The following is a 19,972-nucleotide window of genomic DNA, read 5'->3' as shown; positions in this document are numbered from 1 at the left end:
CATGTAGATGTTAAACAGCATGGGGGATAAAATAGAGCCCTGTGGAACCCCATGGCACAATTGCCATGGCACAGAGCAATAATCCCCCAGCACCACCTTCTGGAATCGGCCATCCAAGTAGGAGCGGAACCACTGTAATGCAGTGCCTCCAACTCCTAACCCAGACAACCTATCCAGAAGGATACCGTGGTCGATGGTATCGAAAGCCGCTGAGAGGTCCAGGAGAATCAACAGGGTCAAATTCTCTTTTCACTGACCTTCTCTATCTTTGCATTCAGAGAGAGACAAGGCCTTGAGAGAGCGAGAGCAGGCATGCGCTTCTGTACACTGTCTGCAGTGCAGAATAGGACTGATCAGGTTATCACCCATCTCCATAAACTGCTGTTGACATATTCATAGAATATAATTAGAAGTTGTATAATTAGTATTCATGACGATATATTTGACCTAGGATCTTTTCTTACTAATTGTTTTAAGAAAATTTCAAAATCTGATCTAAATTTTTAAAAATCGGTTTATTTTTTTAAAGTCATTTTTTATCAACTCTGCTTCCAAGAAAACAATCCTAGGATAGTTGCAATTTTCAAGGCTGTTCCAAATCAAGTAGTTTGAGAGTCATTGCTCAAAGAGATGTTTGCTAACAAGGGTTAACATGTGACAATACAAACACTACTGAAATAGTACCATTTCATGTTATTATAGTTCACATTTCAGTACTATCGCCCTAAGTGTGAACTATTGTGGATACATATTTGAGCATGCATAAAGACTTTAGCTTTGAGCATTCATTAATTCATTTATTTGATTTGTACTCACCTTTCCACCAAGAACATGATGATCAAGGCGGCTAACAAGCATGTTTCGTACTAAGCTACAATGTGAGATACTGCTATCAAAAGGTTGGATCCAACACAATTGCTCCGCTGACAGCAGCAATTCTGTCAGTGGAATTGGGAGGGAAGTGATTTCTCCTGTCCCCCCACACACCCTCAAACTCTGCTCCTGAGGTCTGGGAAACCCACTGAGCAAATGTTAGGGTAGCGTGGAGGGCTGCAGGGAGGGAGGAAGTCCCTTTTCCCTAGTGGACCTCTGTTAGTGTGATGTTAGATTTAACCCAATATATCTTGCTGTGAAACTGTTGTGCTCTATTCAGATAAACATAGGAAGAATCCTGTTAGACCAGACCTAGGGTCCAGTATTGTGGTTCTGGGAAGGACAAGGGATGACTCTTTGTGCTGTTGAATGTCTTGTTGGTTCATCTGAGCACTGCGTAAGAGAGTGGATAGAAGGGGAAATAAGGTTGTCGAGGGGATTTATGCTTTTTTGATACATTCTAAAGTGTTTGAACATTGTTGAGATCTAATTGACATTTGATCCAAAATATCTCTACTCTGTCAGAAAAATTCTAATACAATTTTAGTTTAAAACCTCTTGATTTTTATGTAAGACTTTATTCTTTTCCAGCATGTGCTGCTTTTACCAAAAAGACTTGTGAAGAATGCATAAAAAATACTAAAGTAAGTTGTTCATATTTTGTTGGGGAAAACTCCCATGCTAAATCATAAATCATGCTAATGACATTGTCTTTTAAGCTAGTTTACTTCATGCACAGGTGTAGAGGCAGAAGGAAATGCTTTGCAAGCTTTAGTAGAACATTTAAATCCTTGCAGTATCCAGGAAAAATCAGGGTGAAACAGTCAGTTATAAAAGACATTTGTCCAGCAAAACTGATCAGTTATTTTTTCCAGGGCCTTTGGGAAAACTCTTCTTTATTTTCTGTTTTTTAAACCAAAGCCCTCCCTCTCTTCAAGTAACTCCATCTAATATCCAAGTCCTTTACCAAGCAGACTTGGAAGGGGGACATCTGCAGGATAAAACAGCACCTCTTGATTTGATAATTATAGCTGACAGTTCTGTACAGAGTACGAATGTTTACAAATCCTCCTTAAAATCAGCGTAGAGTACAGCTCAAATAATTAGCAACTGGCTTGAAGAAATATAAACATACGTTGCAGCAACTTCTCAAAATGTTCATCAGTTAAAAAAGAATAGTGTTAACTTTACAAAGAGTTGGATTCCATTTTCAAAACTTTCTCTAACACAGAGCATCATGCCAGCTAAGGTGCTCCATTGTGGCAAGTCCTTTCTAGTATACTGCCTATTTGCAATTCCATCACATAAAAGTCTTCTAACAGATAGCATATGCATGGTTGTCACAACATAGGTGATGCTGTAATGTCTTTATGTTGCCATGTTGGTGAGTTATTCTTGGTCAGATTCTTCCTTGCTATACATCTCCTGCCAGAGTTTGTGCTATACATCAGTTTTGAACTTCACTGTGGTTCTTGCTGGCACAGTGGTACTTACTCCCATCCCTGTGTGTCATACAGTATCCTAGATCAGCTTGTGGCCCCATGGTGGTGTGTACAGACTGTAATGTGCTGCTGTAGCAGTCATTGTGCCTTATTTCAAATGCTTCTCTTCCACATCCAGTAGTTTAAACATCCATATCTGTTAAATTGCTGATATGATATTTCCAAGAGAAAGCAGCACCATCCATCAGGAGGAAGGATAGCTGCAAGATGGTATTGGTATTGAACAGTAGCAGTTATGAAGCTTACTGCTGAACTTTCAGAGTTGTAAGGAAGAAAATATAAAAGACTGAAGAGAGATGGCTACTTCACATGTAAGAGCAAATCATGGGTTGCCAATTTGTGGCTAAGCCTTGAGTTCACATTCCCTCTTTCGCCTTCCTTTTTGGGCTCCAATTTCCTTGTTTGCTGTTACATTTAATCCAGGCACAGTGTGGCTTGTACAAACCGTAGTTTGCTTCCAGGCTGTAGTGTACCTAGCTTGGATATAAGGGTAAGCTGTGGTTTGTGTGAAGGAGGTAGGAAATTGAAGTACCTGAGAGGAGCAGGGGAATATGTGAGCCTGAGGTCTGAGCACATATAGCCAATCCATGCCTTGCTGTTAGTTTCTATGGCTTGGTATAAAAGTAACTGTAAAAATAGCTGAAGGTGTCTGTTTTTTAAATGCTACAGAACTCTTCTGAATTTGATACAGAATAATTTTTGTGGTTATTGAAGATATTTTCTTGAATTGATAAGTATATTAATTTGTTGGCACTGGCCCTGTATAAAATCTTTTTTATTTCTTGTCCAAATCCTACTCTCATACTGTTTAATATCAGCTTTCAAATATTTTCCTCACTTTCCCTGATCTTATTTTTGTACTGTTCCCATGTAAAGACTGGTTTATTTATGTTGTTGAGGTACAGTGGCCCCAGCATTTTTTAAGCTTCATCTCAGAATAATGGTATATCTTTGTGCTGAATAGCTGTATTTTGCTGAGAAGAATAGCCTTATTGTGTCAGACCAGTATCTAACCCAATATCTGCTCTTGGACAGTAGCCATTTGAGTACGGATTCTTGGATACCTTTTGATGTCTTCCTTCATAGTTTTAGGTTCAGCAAGACCTAAACTTCTGATGACAAAACTGGGAGCAAGGAACAAGAGTGAGGCAGGAACAGAGTAGAACCAGAATATAGTAGAAGGAGAAAAGAGATGAAAGAGGAGGGGCAGTATCTCACTGATGAACAAGAGGGATAATAAAGTGGGGTGGAGGGGAAGAAGAAGATTGGATAATCATTGCTGATACACACACACCTTTCTGTTATGCCCTACCAGTACATTTACACCAACATTTCATTAAAAATGGTTGTTGCACAGTTCAAATGATGTGAAATGAAGTAACTGTTGGCCTATGTTGGAGCTACTAAAGCAAGATAAAAAAATTATATTGGAATCAGTCAAATCCCTGACAGTGCCTAAAGTTGCTATGATGACAGGATGATGGATGATGCATGGAAACTGCTGCAACATCATCAGCATTGTCATTGCGATAGACAAGTCAAGATTTCATCAAGCCAATTCATAAGCATAAAATATGGCTAAAAGAGAGCGCTAAAGAGCTAAAAGAGAGAAATTAATTACCATTTGTATGTTCAGTGCAAATATACTGAATTATTGGAAAATTAAGTGCCCTGTACTAATTCTAGTAAAAAAAATAAAAAATGAAAAGCAAGTGGGATAAGAAGTAACATGGAAGGTATTATCAACATTAAAAAGATCTGGGATTGTTGCTTCTTTTTGTACTTCCTGTAGTTAATTCAAGAAAGCCAATCTGCAAACAAATTGAAGAAGCTAATATTGCTAGCGATTTAAAAATAAATAGAAGTTCTTAAGGTAATCGTATGACATGTTTTCACAAAAGATGTAGAGAGTATGCGAATGAGACACCATGGTTACTAAAGTCATTGCCATGATACAGTCTGGAACTGAATAGGTCAAGAGTTCTATGTGTAGGTGGTCTGAGGGTCAAACTGTCATGGTCTTCCTTTGCTTCAAAAATTGATGGCTGGTTATAGCCCTGCTAAAAAAATATATTCACAGTTAGTAGTAGTGAATTAATGTCTCAAGAAGTGCAGGTTTAAATGCTTGATACACATGTCTTGATTATTTGTGTATATTTTTCATTTTTGTTCTGTTTAGTGTCTTTGGTGCAGTGAAAATTCCTCTTGTATGGACTACCCTGTGAGCAAACTCATTCCACCATCTTCACTGTGTGTACTCACAAAGGCTTATTGGGCAATCTGCTGGGGTAGGTACTGATTGTAAACGTGTTAAATATGTTTTTACTTTTACTGTAGTAAGCTATAACATCATGATTATAATCTTCAGGCAAGAACTCTCAACTTGGTTTCACCTAGCAGCCAGTGTTTCTTTTTATGTGTACCATTAGCTTTATGTGGGCTAGACATAAGCTCTATACTACAGTAGTCTTCAACACAATAGTAAGCCTTAACAGAATGCCTGAAGCTTTTATCTTAAAGATACTATTTTTCTGGGAAGGTTTTTTTCTAAATGGCCTCTGATATCCAACAGAAAGAAACCCTCTATGCCTGGAGTAACTTATCATTTTAAATGAACAACAGATTAGTATGAATGTTCTTAGCTGTTTTGTTTGACATGTCTTAATATGTTTAAATGTTCATTTATGGTAGTAGTTTTTAAAGATATTTAGTATTAAGAACAGACCTGCTGAAATGTGGGAAGCAGCACCATGCATCCCTGGAAGTAAGAATTATCTTGATTTCCAGGTGTAAGATATGCCTGGCTTTTTTATACCTTCCAGTAAAGTATGGTTACATCTGCAGATGGCTGGGTTGAGAGAACATGCACTGACTCTCAGATATGCATGGCAATATGTCCAGCAAGATACCGTTTTGTAGAATGACTTTAAACTGCCTTCCAGAGAACTTGGCAGCATATTTGCTGAGTACAGAAAGTTAACCATTTTCTTGCTACCATATGGGAGTTTGATCTAAAGTTAGAACTCTGAATTTGTCCTATTCAGAAACAGTACATCGCTAATTGTCTGGTGGTGTTTCTGCTTCTCAAGTGCCGCTCATGAGATTTTCTTCATTTCATTGTGGTGATGGGGGTGAGAAGAGACACCAAGCATCATGGTGATATATGAAATGCGAGTGAACAGACTTGGCTTTGCATGGGCTAGAATAGCCCTTAGTTTGATACAGCAAGGCCTTCAAGCAAACTCACACATACGTCAGATTTGGACACATTGTGCCTATTCTGTCTGAGTGAAGCCATGCTCGCTGGCACCCTTAGCTATGGTGTCTGCCATAGTGCACCCCTATAGCTTCCCTGAGGGAGGGGTTTGTCCGCTCCTTCCACCTGAGGGGGTTGCCCCACAGCAGGGGGAGGGGGCAGACGTATGACCTTAGCCTACTAATCTCCTATGGCTTCAAACTGTATTGACTGCAATATGTGCTGGTTAGGGATGTCTGCCCTTAGTAACTGAAGATGTTACTGCAGGCTTTAACTACATGGGCACATTTAAATTAATTAGAATTAACATGTTTTAAAAACAAAACAACCCCAAGTTGCACATCACTAAGGTCCCCTTAGTATGCATGCCAAGTTTCAGGTGTCTGGGTTTCACAGCCTTGATGCTATGGTGCAGACAGACAGACATCTTTTATTATAGATGAGAAGCTGACAAATGTGTACTCATGTTGTACCTAGTTAGATTGAATCTCTAAACTGGATGAACACATCTCACAAAGTTAGGCCCATCTTCTCCACTGGACAAGTAAACTCCATCCATCCCATCAAAATATAATGCTTACGTATGACAGGTAGCTGTCTAGCTCTCACTGCTGTGAGGAGGACTTCTGAGGGACCCAAGTCCCTCCTGTCCATGAAGCTCACCTCTGTTGCTGTGTTTCCTTCCATTGCTAACCTTTTGTAACATTGCTGGTACTAAAGTTCTGCTTTTAATTTTCAGTCAACTTTGAGGCCATCATCATCACCATAGGTGTTGTAGCAGGCTCCCTTCTTCTGCTTATAGTGTGCTGCTGCTGTTACTGCTGCCGCAGACGTCGTCCTAGGGGGTAAACAATTTTTCTTAGTAACTTTGCTTGATTCACCCTGCCCCCTAACTTTATCACCTGTAATCTTTAATAAGGTTGTCCTAAAAATTAAGGGTCGATATAGATGTGTTTTAAACACGTGATTCAAAAATGTGCTTAGATTGGCCACCTCTCTTTGTAAATCATGCAGGGAGCCCCAATCCAGATTGGGACTGTGGCACAGTGGAGGGGGGGTAACCACAACCCCCCCCTTGCTGTTTTCCCACCATAAGCCCCCCGCCCCTAGAGCTGCCATTAGTGCCTATTTTTTAAAAAATTGAAATTGGGACAAATAATAGCACTGGGTGAAATCTTCATTGGGAATACAATGTGTGTGTGTGTGTGTGTGTGTGTGTGTGTGTGCGTGGAAATCCATCTTGATCCAAATCTAAGGCCCCCACATTTGCCTTTTTAAACAAAGACATAGCCAGTCAGGTATGTGCTATAAAGGTGTGCTTAAATTTGTGTCCAGTTTAACCCTTTTTTGCAAGTTAAACAAGTTTGTAAGGACATAGGAAGTTGCCTCATTCCAGGCTGTACTATTTGTCCATCTAGCCCAGGTCTGGTCTGACTGGCAGTGGTTCTCCAGGGTGTCAGTCAGAGGTTTCTTTCACCATCTGCTACCTGTACCAGATCCTTGTAAACATGGGGCCTTCTGCATACAAAGCGTGTGCACTATCATCAAGCTATGGTTCATCCTGAAAAATGGCTCCAGAAAACATTTAAAACTTAACAAGCCCAACATATGTTCTTGGATGTATTAAATACATTTGCATCTGTGTTAGGAAAAACTGTATTTGAAAACAAAATTGTGCAAGTATCTTTCAAACGATTTAGACAAAACTTAGATTTAATTTCTCTGAGTAGAAAATTTACAATGCTTTAGGTCCCAGGTATGTCTTAACTGCCAATGATGTCATTGGTACTTAACTTCAGACACTTGAATTGGTTACATTCCGTGTGCTGATTTGATTACTACCACATTTGCATTGTCAACTACTGTACAGAAGAGAATATGACAAGTAGACCATCTATCTTCTGTGGATGGTCTACTTGTAATATCTACTTGTAATACTTGTTGGAGGAAAATTCTGAGAGTGCCTTGGACTGCAAGAAGATCAAACCAGTCCATACTCCAGGAAATAAAGCCAGACTGCTCACTTGAGGGAAGGATATTAAAGGCAAAACTGAAGTACTTTGGCCACATCATGAGAAGACAGGATACCCTGGAGAAGATGCTGATGCTAGGGAAAGTGGAAGGCAAAAGGAAGAGGGGCCGACCAAGGGCAAGATGGATGGATGATATTCTGGAGGTGATGGACTCGAGCTTGGGGGAGCTGGGGGTGGCAACAGCTGACAGGAAGCTCTGGCGTGGGCTGGTCCATGAAGTCACGAAGAGTCGGAAGCGACTGACCGAATAAACAACAAACAACAAATACTTGTTATACTAAAAGCAGCTTTCCAGTTGCCCACTTGCCCGGAACATGGAGCAGTTCCTCCTGAGTGAACAAATTAATGTCAAGATGGCTCCTTGTGAGCATTTGGAAATTAGATATACCATCTGGTCAAAATTCACTAGACTATAAAGTATTGGATCAATAAGCTCATAGGAATCTTGATCAAATATAACTACTTCCTCCAAGCTGTAAACTAAGGACATAATCCTATTGGGATAGTTGACCGCCTCCAAACACAGAGGTGGCCAACTATCCAATAAAGGGCGGGCAGAGCATTGAGGGGAACCTCTCCTTCGTGCTCCAGCCACCCTTCATTTGCAGTTAGACAGCTGATTTTGGCTGTCTAGCTGGGGACTTCGAAGCAGGAGGGAGGCCACAAGGCATATAGGAAGCATCGTAACGATGTTTCCACAGTCTCCTCCCTGCCCCTGGGAGCATCCCCTTTTTGCCTGCTCCATGCTGAGTTTACGAGCACAGAGATGGAGAAGAACTGCGCCACCCATGTGGCGACGAGGAAGAACCGCGCCGCCCACGAGGCGATGGGGTAGGGAGCAGGAAGCATAGTTTCTGGGAACCGAAAAATCCTATGGCCGTCCAGATGCTGTCTAGCGGCCATAGGATTGCTTTCGAAAGATTGATTCATATGTTGCGGTCTAACTATGTGGTGTGTTTTTTTTATTATCGTCTGTGGTGAGATGGCACTGGCTCTTGAGTATCTAATATGTTCGTGTGTGTGCCAGGCTACCATGATTATTTCAGAGTTGCTATTTTGCATGGGAGTTTAGGAGCTCTTTTACATAACTAGATTTCCATATGGATCTTTTCACAAAGTGACTGCAAAAACCATCACGCAGTAAGATAAAGTAGTTATAGCGGTTTGTGCTAATTGCTGGTATTATCTGTATTTTGAATCTGTGAAAGAGGTGCCAGTTCTTTTCATTAATAGCAAAATACTGCCTTTTCTGCAATAGATAATTTTCCCTAAATGGAAGGCAAACTGATAGGTGATGGTCTGTGGCAGCTGTAGCACTGTTAGCTAACGTTTACTTAGTACTAGCCATTTGCTTGATGCTGTTCAGGGCAGAGAACTGGCACCATCCATGACCAGAAGATTTACATTCTGTGTTATTTCACTCTTAATTCTGTTTTTCCTTGTTCCCATTGTATGCATGAGGTGCTCATTCAACCATATATTAAAAATTTGGTTTTATGAATCATTCCTGTACACAAGGTACATGGTATTGCATACTTTTCTCTGAGACTTTGTATCAAATGCACAGTTACTTTTGCCTCTGGCAATTGTCCCATCATGACTGTATTGCCTAGCAGCCACAATTGCTCACTGCTGACTTTAAGACATTCTGGTTTACAGTCTTGAAATAATAAATGAATGTGATAAATGTCCCACCCTTTCTGGCGGTAAGCAAACCTCTGATGTCTGTTTCTATTATGGAACTGCCTGGAGAAACCGAATATTGAATATATGGTTAATACAGTTTTTCTTTTTTTGAGAGTTGTGCACATTCAGTTAACCTTGTTACTTGCACATCTTCATGCTTTATTAGGCTATGATAATAGATATAATAAGTTAGATCCTGATATTTAATATCAAAGTCTACAGTATGGTTTAATGAAATACGTTTAAATGTCAAAATACATCATTGAACTCTTCCAGCAATATAGTATTCAAGTTAATTAAGAGTAATATTCGAAATACTCGCTCACTTACTTCCACAGATACTACACATTTGTTTTTATAACTGCATAGAAAATGAGTAATCAAGCATTTGTGTCTCCAGGTGTAGTGGTAAAAAAATTATTCAAAGGCACACTGAATTACACCAAAAGATGCCAACCCAAGGAACATAATCAACAACCAGCCAGTAATAGCTGAGCAGCGTGTTTTGCAGAATTTAGTACTCAGGCATCTGAGTCAGTTCCATGGTATGTCAGCTGGCAGGCAGACTCTCACAGGAATTGGCTGTCAAGGAGGTGGACTTTTCCTTTTATTTAAGTAAATGCCATAGGTGCTCTAGAGTAAAGCTGACTTGTTGCAGAGATTTTGCATATGTCAAGCTTAATCGTGCTGAAGGAAACTGATTACACACCCTAGTGATATGAACGTTGTAAAGTTCAGTTTTGCTGGTTTAATGCTTTAGTTGTTTAATTTAAAAGGGGATTCAGTTAAGAATGTGTGTTTAACTTGTACACATAAAGTGCTTTCTTAGCTGGCCTTTGCATGTTTGTACTTCAGGGTTCATGAGGATAAGATAAATGCATGGAATCTGTAGAGCATTTGGAAGGCATGGAATGCCCACCATTTTCCACCTCTAGCAATGTCTTTGGTATTCTAAACATCCTAGAGTTCTTCCTACATTTTGGGTGACTAGCGTTAGCTTCCTCTGCTTGAAGATCAGTCTTGTGATTCATACTGATGAAGCTAATATTCTTGAAGATTTCAGTCAGGAGAAATGCACAACTATACAGCCAAGATAAACTACGTTAAGTAATCTTTCCTAGGAAGGCTCATCTTGAAAGTCCCTACTATTGGCTTCATGGATAAGCATTTCTTAACTTTGTATTTCAGTGGAAGTAGTTCACAAAAGGTATGAATGCCAATGACATCTAAAGGCCACTTCACGCTTAAGAGGTTTTAAAATATGCTGAGGGCCAAACTAGACATGTGGGGCAACCCCATATATGTTAAACACATGTTTGCTCTGTTCACACATAGAGTGAGTGGAGTCTATTCCTTACATGAAATGGAGCACTGGGAGGCGGGGTAAAACCTGCCCCCTCCCTTTCTTTCCTCACTTTGTTTTGTAGCATTAAGAAATATTCTCCCTACCTGGCTCACTTCTGGTATCTGAGCCAGGCTGGGATAAAATTGCTTAAAAGTTTTAATTTTAGAAGAGCACAGAGAGGTGAGGAAGCAGAGGCAGAAGGAGTAATCTTGCTCCCCTGCATGCTTTGTTTTGTGAACAAGGAGAACTTACCCGCTGCTTTATATGAGAATGGGCCAACACATTTTTTATATATACACAGTACCTCATACATGTGATTTGGCCCTAAGATTAAGGATATTATGACAAAGGCAGGAATACACAGTTCCATCTTGAGTGTAAACTCAGTGGCAAAACTAAATTTTACAGATTACTGAAGAAGAGCTATATTCCCTTGAAACATATTCTATAGATAATTCCATTAAAGATATTTTCATTATGTATTTGGGCTCATTCTGGAACATCCATTACATGTCTTGTCCACTGGATGTCAGTGTTCTTGCCTTGAAATGCTCATAGGAGTACAGATGCAAGCTATTCTATCTTTCAGACTAGATTGGATTGATACTGTTGGGTTAAAAGCCAGGAAGAACCATATTTTGGCCCTTTTCCTCTGATTGTTATTCCACCCTTCCTCTTCCTTGTGAATTCAAGCAGGAAAAAGATAGTCTACTAGTCAGTAGGGGAAGAATACCCATTCCCACTAATCAAATACTATGACATCCAATATCATCCTTTATGCTGATATCCTGGTTGTCTACAATTTTGGTAGCATGGCCTCTGCTTTTCTTTTTGTGGTAAGAAAACAGGCACAATGTCCTGATGCATTAAAAAATTTAGAGAGCAATCCTATGTCCCCTAGATAGGGCCTGGGGGAGATAGGATTTTTTGGTTTCCCAGCTCTGAGCTTGTAGACAGCACTACGAGCTCAGAGTTGGGAAACCGTGCTCCCCGCCCACCTCCCCTCTCCCCTTGTAGCTCGCTTGGAGAGAACCACACTGCTGCCACCTCCATGCTTGTAATATGGAGGGGTGAAAATGGGGCCGGGGTGGGAGGAGACCACAGAAACTGTTTTAGATAGCTTCCTATGTGGTCCCCAGCCCTGTTCCTGCCCCCTCCCCGAAGCTGCACTTAAGACACATGAAAACGCACGTCTAAGGCAAATTACAGGTTGTCTGCGCGTGGAAGAAATCTTCTACTCCGTGCTGCTTCCGCCCTGCATTGGATAGGTGGTCACCCCGTACTTCAGAGGAGGTTGGAGGCGGAAACACATAAGCAGGACTAATAGAAGAGGTTCATTGTTTATGCAGAAGTGATCTCATAAAGACACTCTACTAGCACTCTGTTCAACATTTAACATAAGGATTCATCAAGACCTTAGAATCAATCATGAATTTAACAGCAACTGATAACATTGCTTCAAATAAGCCTTGGGTATAAGGCAGTAAAATATACTACTTCTGATTAACTTGTAGAGAGGTAAAGGGAAAGTGCTGCAAATTTGAGTGAAAATAATTAATAGAACATCTATTAGAGATATTGTAAGCTAATAAAACTTAAGGCCCCCTCAAAGATAATGTCTGGTGTACAGCTTCTTCAAAATAACAAGATCTTTTCTCTTTCTTAGGAGAGTAGCTGAAGAGGAAGAAAGATTTATCAGAGATCGAGAAGAAAAAAGACTGCAAACCCTTCAGCGGTATGTTTGGAAAATTTAATTGCAACAGTGTGTTCTTAGCAGATATTAGGCATTTTGGTTATAGAAATGCTGGCTCCTACAGGGCTATAGTACATGGAGCTCATGAGGCTTTTCAATCCCTGCATTTTTTAGGTGTTAAAAGCCTCCAGCTGATAGTAATATGGGGCTTGGGGGCAGGCTGCTGGCTTGTAATTAATGGGCATCGAGGTCTGCTTTTGGCCAGTGGTGGAGGAGGGACAGCAGAATGAAATGCGGCAGTGCTGTGCCAGTCATCGCTGATCATTCTGTCAACACCTCCTGGTCTGCAAGACTTTTTGTCCTGATGCTGCTCCATTTTGTTATCAGCACCCCTGTTGGATCACTAAAGCAGGAATCCAATTCTGCTTCACAACATTAGTAATAGTATTTAATGCAAAATTTAGACTAAACTGATAGTGCTATTTTGCTCATTATTATTATATACACTAGGGATGGCGGGGAATTCCTCCACAGACCCCAGTGAGTCTTTTGAATCTGGCCTCCAGAGTCCGTGGAGGAACGGAGTACTTAGCTCCGCCTCCCTGAGAAATCCTCCCTGGCTGGATCCTCCTCACTACCGGCTCTGGAGCGCCAGCGATACAGCCGCCATTGCCATATCACTGGTTGAGGCTGACTGACTCCGGACGCAAATGGCATCCACTACGTCATTTGCGGCCGTAAAGCCCTTAGTTTAAGCTAAATGCAGCTATATATGGCTGCATTTAGTTTAATTTAAGAGCTTTATGGCCACAAATGGTGTAGTGGACGCCATTTGCATCCGGAGTCAGTCAGCCTCAGCCAGCGATACGGCAATGGCAGCTGTATCTCTGGTGCTCTGGAGCCGGCCAGCCGGCAGCTCCACGGAACTGCCGCGGAGCTGGCCGGCGAGGATTCCAGGGGGAGGGACAGATCGCCTCCCCCCAAGGGCGGATTCCCTGGAGGACTGGCAGGTAGGGAATCCGCCCATCCCTAATATACACTCTTTGCCTCATGATACTGAAAGTAATGTACTTTAAAAAACACACACACAAGCAATACAGATATAAAATTTGTAAAAATACAGACCCAGTCAAATACTGTTCACGTTAAAAATAAATGGGAATCTGTCAGAAAAGTGTACTGCAGGAGTTCCTGTGCAGCTGCCCAAACAAGTGGCTTGGGTTGCTTCCTGGTTGCATCAGGACAGACTTTTTGACCCCCTGCTAATTGTCTAAAATGGGCGGGAAACCTCTTCTCCGAGGGCTGGATGTGACCCCCTACTTAACTTTGTCTCCCCCACCCCACCCTTCTGGGCATTTCCAGGGCCTTCATTGCCGAGGTGGTGGGTGAAACAGCTCCTCAAGGTCAAGCTCACTGTAAAAGGAAAGAGCTGTGGCAATGGTTAAGGGGAAGTGAGACGATGCCTGGCTAGGAAGGCACCTCTGGACTAGGCCAGGCTCACCAACAGAAGAACAAAATGAGGAAAGGCAGGAAGAGGAGAAGGTTGAGAAGCCACAGCTCTTGTAGAAATGAAAGAGCAGAGCCTGGGACAGGAGGCCCAAACCTGCAAAACCAGCAAGATTATCCACAGCTGCATCAGGCAGCTAGCACAACCAGCCCATTTTTCTACAGTGGAGCAGGGTATCCTAATCTGGGTTGTTCCTCTCACTCACTGCAGAAGGCAAAGGCAGGACCAAATTTAGACGCTTCCCTGTATGGGAGAGGGCCTCCCAGTTTCTGTCCTGCCTAGATCCAGGAAGCAGTGCAGTGGCAGAGCTCCACCTGCAGATCAGAGCTATAGGAGTCTTTCATCTCCACTGTCTACCTTTATTCTGCTTCTCCTCAAAAGACTGCTGCTGTGCAAAGTGGTGGGAGAGAGATGGAAGAGAAGGAAGTGCTAGGAAGGCTTGCTTTGTGTTGGTAATAATCAAAGGTTTCTGTCTCTATCGTGAAAGAGCCTCCCCCCATCTCCATTTCCCTCATCTGTAATTAAAACCTGGGCACCGAACTTTTGCCAGATTTTAATGTGATAGATTTACTTTGGAGTCAACGTGTATAGGGTTAGACTGCTAAATAGTAATTCTGATCCAGTTTACCTAGATCTAAATCCTACTAGAAAGTATGAATGCTTATAGCGGTTTTTATTGTATTCTTATTGTTTTATTATTTTTTATTGTTTTGAATATCACGTTGTTTTTATTATGTGTTTTTGTGGTATGCTGCTTTGGGAGGTCTCCTGCCCTGAAAGGTGGCCAAGAAATATTTTAAATAAAAATAAAGAAATAAATGGAAAGGGCAACAACTTGCTTTCATAGAAACAAGAGACTGGCGCTGCCTGCTGTATTAAAGAATATCAGAAATCCTTTAAAATACATATTCCCTGATAGAAGAATCAGGGTGTGTCTTCACCTGCCTCCCTCTCCAGCAGTAGTTATAGTATTGTTTCTGTTGGTGGATCTTTTTGAACCTGAGTACCCAGAGCTTCAGGAATTGGCAGTACCCAGCAGTATTTTCCTAGGTATTGCAATATGTTGTATTTATTGCATTTATAAATACAATTAAGAATCAACAATACAATTAGGGAGCAATCCTACCGGGATAGGCAGCTGCCTCTGAACTCGGAGGTGACCAGCTATCCAGTGCAGGGCAGGAGAGGCGTAGAGGGGATTGTGCCCTCTGCACTTCAGCTGTCTAGCCGCAAATGCAGGGTAGCTGATTTCAGCTGTGTAGCCGCAGGAAGTTGGAGCAGGGGAAGCAGCCGCCGGACAACACACTGGATGTGTCGTGCCGGATTTCTGACTTCCCCGCCCCGGAATGCTCCATTTTTGCCACTCTGCGCTCCTCTTCCAAGCACGGAGCGTGGGGCTATTCCGCACTGTCTACAAGGCATTGCGGGAGGGGATGGAGATCAGTTCTCAGGGAACCAACCTATCCTATGGCCATCTAGCTGCCAACTAGCGGCCATAGGATTGTACCCTTAATTAATTAATAGTTGTGGCCCACAACTGATTGTTTCCCCCTGAGATCAATGACTCTTGATTTTAAAAAATGGTTCCCCATCCTGATCTAAAACATGTCAAAAGGCCCATATTGAGTTCACAGTAGCACCCACATTTGTCCCATGCAAATGGCTGTGTCTGCCAGGTCACTTCTCCTCAGTTGAGCTTACTTCTAGTTCTGAGTCTGGAAAAAATTACAAATGGCTGGAGAGGTGGCCAAATTCTAGGTGATATTGGTGGGATAGAGAGAAGATAATCATCCCATCACTGGCATTAAGAGAGAAACACTGATTTGGAAATCTTTAGTGGGATAGCAGGATTCTTCCATTTTTGTTCTTTTCCTCACTTCTTCTAACACAAGAAGCTGGATCCCAAAGCAACCATTGTATGGGTGCATCCCTTTTATGTTTAAAAGCATTTTTCAGTACGGTAATGGAGTTCTAATTTTGAGTGTGGCAGGCTTTCATTGATATTTCTGTAGTTTTCCCCACACCAATAGCTCCTTGTGCGCTAGTGTGCATCAGCCTTTGATCCGTTGCTGCCTTATTGAAATATTTCTGTCTCAACTGCCTAGTCTGTCATGGATTCACAGGGATAAACTAAATATCCCTGTTAGAGTTCAGAAGTCACGATGGGAATGGCTTGTTCTTTCTCCTCCTTCTCACCCCGCATTCATCCCCCAAATCAGACAAGTAGTAATCCTTACAAGTCAGATCTGCTTTGTGGAATCTTAAGGACATCTAGTAAAGTTCAGTAGTAAAAGCTTCTCTTGTTTCTTGTCTTTGTCTCAAATGTTGGTGCAATGAAGTGGAGAATGCAGTCTGCATATCAGTTGGATGAAACTAAATCCCACAAAGAATTTATACTAAATCCATCCAGTGAACCCTGTGAGAATCATGCAAATGCTGCTGAGTCAGAGGCATGGATCTGTTGCAGTTTAGTTTGTGTCCTCCATGTCGTGCTAAATGTGTTGTTGGCTTTGGGCTATTGAGTAGCAGTAGATATCCCAGCAGTCCTTTCAGCTTCAGCTACTTGGATGATCAGTCTGGAATATATATACATACATACATATATTTGTAACCTGGGGTAGAAGAAAATATCTCAAGTCTTCTGCTGCCTGAGCTAATATAGCATCTGCTTACTTGCTGAAACCTCTTCAAACGCCTTGTGTTGTCAGAACCTAGAAATTATTTGTTACCGGCTTTTTAAAAGAATCCTTCATCTTACAAGCCAGTACGTATGCTAGAATAAAACTATGCTTATTCAGTATTCATACCTCATTCATTGGAAACCCACACAGATTTGAAAGAAAAAACATGTTTGAACTGAGGACTGACTCAGGTGTTACTTTGTTTCTGGCATTGCAGATGTGAGAATTGCACTGCTGCATCAATATAATCTGCAAATTGTAGCACATTGATGCAGCCCGGTGTTGGATCTCTGGATACCAAGAATTTATTTTGAGGCATGGATATGACTGTGAGGAAGAACCATGTTACAGTGATTAGTATGTTTATGTTCTAATGAGTATGCAGAAGCTGGCTGTACTGGTTTGTCACATTTTGTTTATAATTACCTTGTTCAACATGTTGCTTATATTCCCTAATGTTCATAACCTTTGTAGGAAACATGAAAGAAAAGTGAAGCATGATGAGATACGCAAGAAGTATGGTATGTATACTTATTTGAATCCAAAGCTTTTGATTTCAGTAGCTTGGTCTGCATGCACCAGTAACCCAGATCGTTTTAAAATTCTGGATTATTGTGAACAAGTCAGTGTACTGGGAGCAGCTGAACAAACCACACACATTACGTTTGAACCAGGAACTCTGTTTTTTTTCTTTTTAATCTGGATTATCATTGCGTGTGAACTAGACCAATGTTTAGGTCAAATAACCATTTTTTAATAAGGTCTGGATGGAAATAAGCTGGGGTGGGGCAGTAGGTTGCTGGAATCTTATTTAACTTGTTCCCATATTGTTAGTATTCTGCAATGTAATTTATAAAACTGAGATTAAAACAGTTCCCCTGCCTTGCTAGACATTCTGCTGGTAAACTGGCAAGCAAGTCTTGTCTCCCTACACACACCCTCTAATGATAAAGCATGACCAAGAGCTTGCGAGTTTAATGTTGCAATTCTACTAAATGTTGAATGTGGCAGTTGCTGGGAGAGGAGAAGAAAGCTGCAAGGAGAACATTGCCCTTCTTGAACCCCTTAATGGCAATTCATGCTGGAGTGCATGCCTTAGTGTTGGGGAGTACATGCCATAAAGGTAAAAAAAGTGTCTCCCCACATTATATTCCTCGCCTTGCCCAGATATATAGCAGTAAAATGTTCCGGTTCAAGCCTTGATTTAGTGCTATATTGCACAGCAGGAAAACTTTCAGACATATGGGAAAATAAAACTCCAAACAGTGCAGCAAGGGATCTGTTCCAGGCTGGCAGGAGCCCTGAATTGGGGCACTCCTGTAGGGACTGGAGGTACACAGAAACATTTTGTTGCAGGCTCGCATTTCTTTGTTTTTCTCAGTGTTGTGACCTGCCCTTCCTCCAAGGACCTCAGCATTGTCCTGCCATTTTATCTTTACAGTAGCCCTATGATACAGGCTAAAGTGTGTGAGTGTGTGTGTGTGTAACTAACTGACCAAAGTGGACATTTGAATCCAGGTCTCCCTAGTCCAAGAACAGCACTAACCACTATACCACACTGGCTGTTTTGTTGCGTATAGAACTAGGAAATCTTATATTCAATTTATGAATAAACTCAAGCTTTATACCATATTGGGCCATAAGAGTGAGGTATATTTTTCACAAAGTTAAATTTATGAAGACTTTGGCTTTTATTTCAATGTAAACGTCCTCACTATGTTTGTGGCAACTTAGGGCCTAGAGATCTCTAGAATAGGTGAAAAGATTGTGTGAAGTATAAATAATCTGCAAGCTTTGATGACATGGAGATTTTTTTTTAGTATCTTTTTATTTTGTTCTTAAAGCCAGCAGTTTGCAGAGATATGTGAATTAGGGAGCAATCCTATGGGGGTAGGCAGCCATCTCCAAACTCTGAGGTGACCGCCTATCCAGTGCAGGGTGGGCGAAGCACGGAGGGGATCTTACGGAGGGGAAATTAATTAAAATAGATTAAGTACTACTAATTATCAAACTAATAAAATGTGAGACCAAAGCCAGTATTCCTTCCACTTTATCTTGAACAGTGCACCTCTGTTTAATATCTGTCTGGTTAATACATCATTACAAATCACACTTAATGATGGTCTAATAAAGAGTACTGCAGAAAACTATGAAGGCATTAGATTGTATTGTCTTCAGTACAAAGGTGTTTCTCTCTGAAACAGGCATAGATGAATTACAGAGTGGCAACTAATTTGTTAACCCATTGCTAAATTGAGATGATCACATCTGAAATGTCAGCCTTGTTTGGATTTAAGGAATTGCCTTTTTTGCTCACTTTACCCTACAGCTTTTCTTGCTCCATTTAAATGGTAATTATACATTTATAATGCATCACAGGTGTCACTCACTCTAGCCACAGTCCTTTGGGAGCCCTGGAAGCAATAGAGCTTTAATAAGTGGGAATACTCCATTTGAATGGCTTCTTTGTTGCAGGATGTCACTTTTTTATATGTCCTTGTATGAATACAGTTTGATTGCTCAAATTATGTATGCATTGCTAAATGAGAAGCAGTTAGAATATTTTTCACTGTGGTAACTTTGAAAGAAAATAGATGCAATTGTTGTACATTTGCTACAATTGTGTGTGCATTGTATGAGTAAAGCAGGATAGCATTTTTATGTTATGCCTTTGTTTAGATTCTGAACACCCTTTCATAGAGTAAAATTGAGTTGAAGGTGGGTCATGGTACACTGATGGGCTACTGGCCAATTTCTGATGAACCCACCTAGTACTTACTGATTCCTGGAGTTTTTGCTAAGAATACTGAGCAAGGTGGACCTTTTTCATGTGCCTTATTGGATCAGATGTTAACCAAGAATGCATGCTCAGGATCATTTAGCACAGATAAATCATGCCTTAAGTCAGGGGTCCCCAACCTTTTTGAACCCATGGGGACATTTGAGAAATTGCTGTGGGCACCACCACAAAATGGTTCCCATAGAGGATGTGGCTAGTCACATAAAGACTGCCATGCAGGGCTGGCTAGTCAAAAGTGAGCTAAAATAGTTGCGGGGAGAGAAGTGGTGAGGCAAGAGTCTGAGGGGGATCAAGAAACAGCAAGGTGCAGAGATGGGGAGAAAAATAATGGAGCTAGAGTCTGGGAGAGAAGGGGAAACAGCAAGGCAAAGGGTAGAGAAAGAGAAGGCTAGAAGCTAGGAAGGGAAGAAACAGTGAGCTAGAGGTGCAGGGCGGGGGGAGAGAGAGAAATAATGAGGCTAGAGGCTGGGAGGGAGGGGGAAATAGCAAGGCAGAGGGGAGAGAAAGACCAAGGCTAGAAGCTAAAAAGGGAGAGAAAGAAGACTGCCCTAACAGGTTTTTATATAAACAAATGTAGGGGGCAAGGAATGGAGAAC

The 19,972-nt window shown here is 41.3% G+C and overlaps 1 protein-coding gene across 1 annotated transcript in view; it reads left to right on the top strand.

The window, feature by feature from the left end:
- PTTG1IP2 (PTTG1IP family member 2) overlaps positions 1–19,972 on the top strand; it is a 33,552-nt gene that overhangs the window by 3,874 nt on the left and 9,706 nt on the right. The window contains exons 2-6 of the mRNA XM_084858930.1: positions 1,465–1,517; positions 4,555–4,663; positions 6,371–6,476; positions 12,362–12,430; positions 17,051–17,097. Coding sequence (XP_084715056.1) covers positions 1,465–1,517; positions 4,555–4,663; positions 6,371–6,476; positions 12,362–12,430; positions 17,051–17,097 — 384 coding nt within the window. The remainder of the gene's footprint in view (positions 1–1,464; positions 1,518–4,554; positions 4,664–6,370; positions 6,477–12,361; positions 12,431–17,050; positions 17,098–19,972) is intronic.

The sequence above is a fragment of the Heloderma suspectum genome, chromosome 5, assembly GCF_057233095.1.
Source record: "Heloderma suspectum isolate Gila_16-S chromosome 5, 16-S_ref, whole genome shotgun sequence".
NCBI lineage: Eukaryota > Metazoa > Chordata > Lepidosauria > Squamata > Helodermatidae > Heloderma > Heloderma suspectum.
The sequence above is the reverse complement of the archived record's forward strand: the minus strand, read 5'-3'. Positions and strand labels throughout refer to the sequence as shown.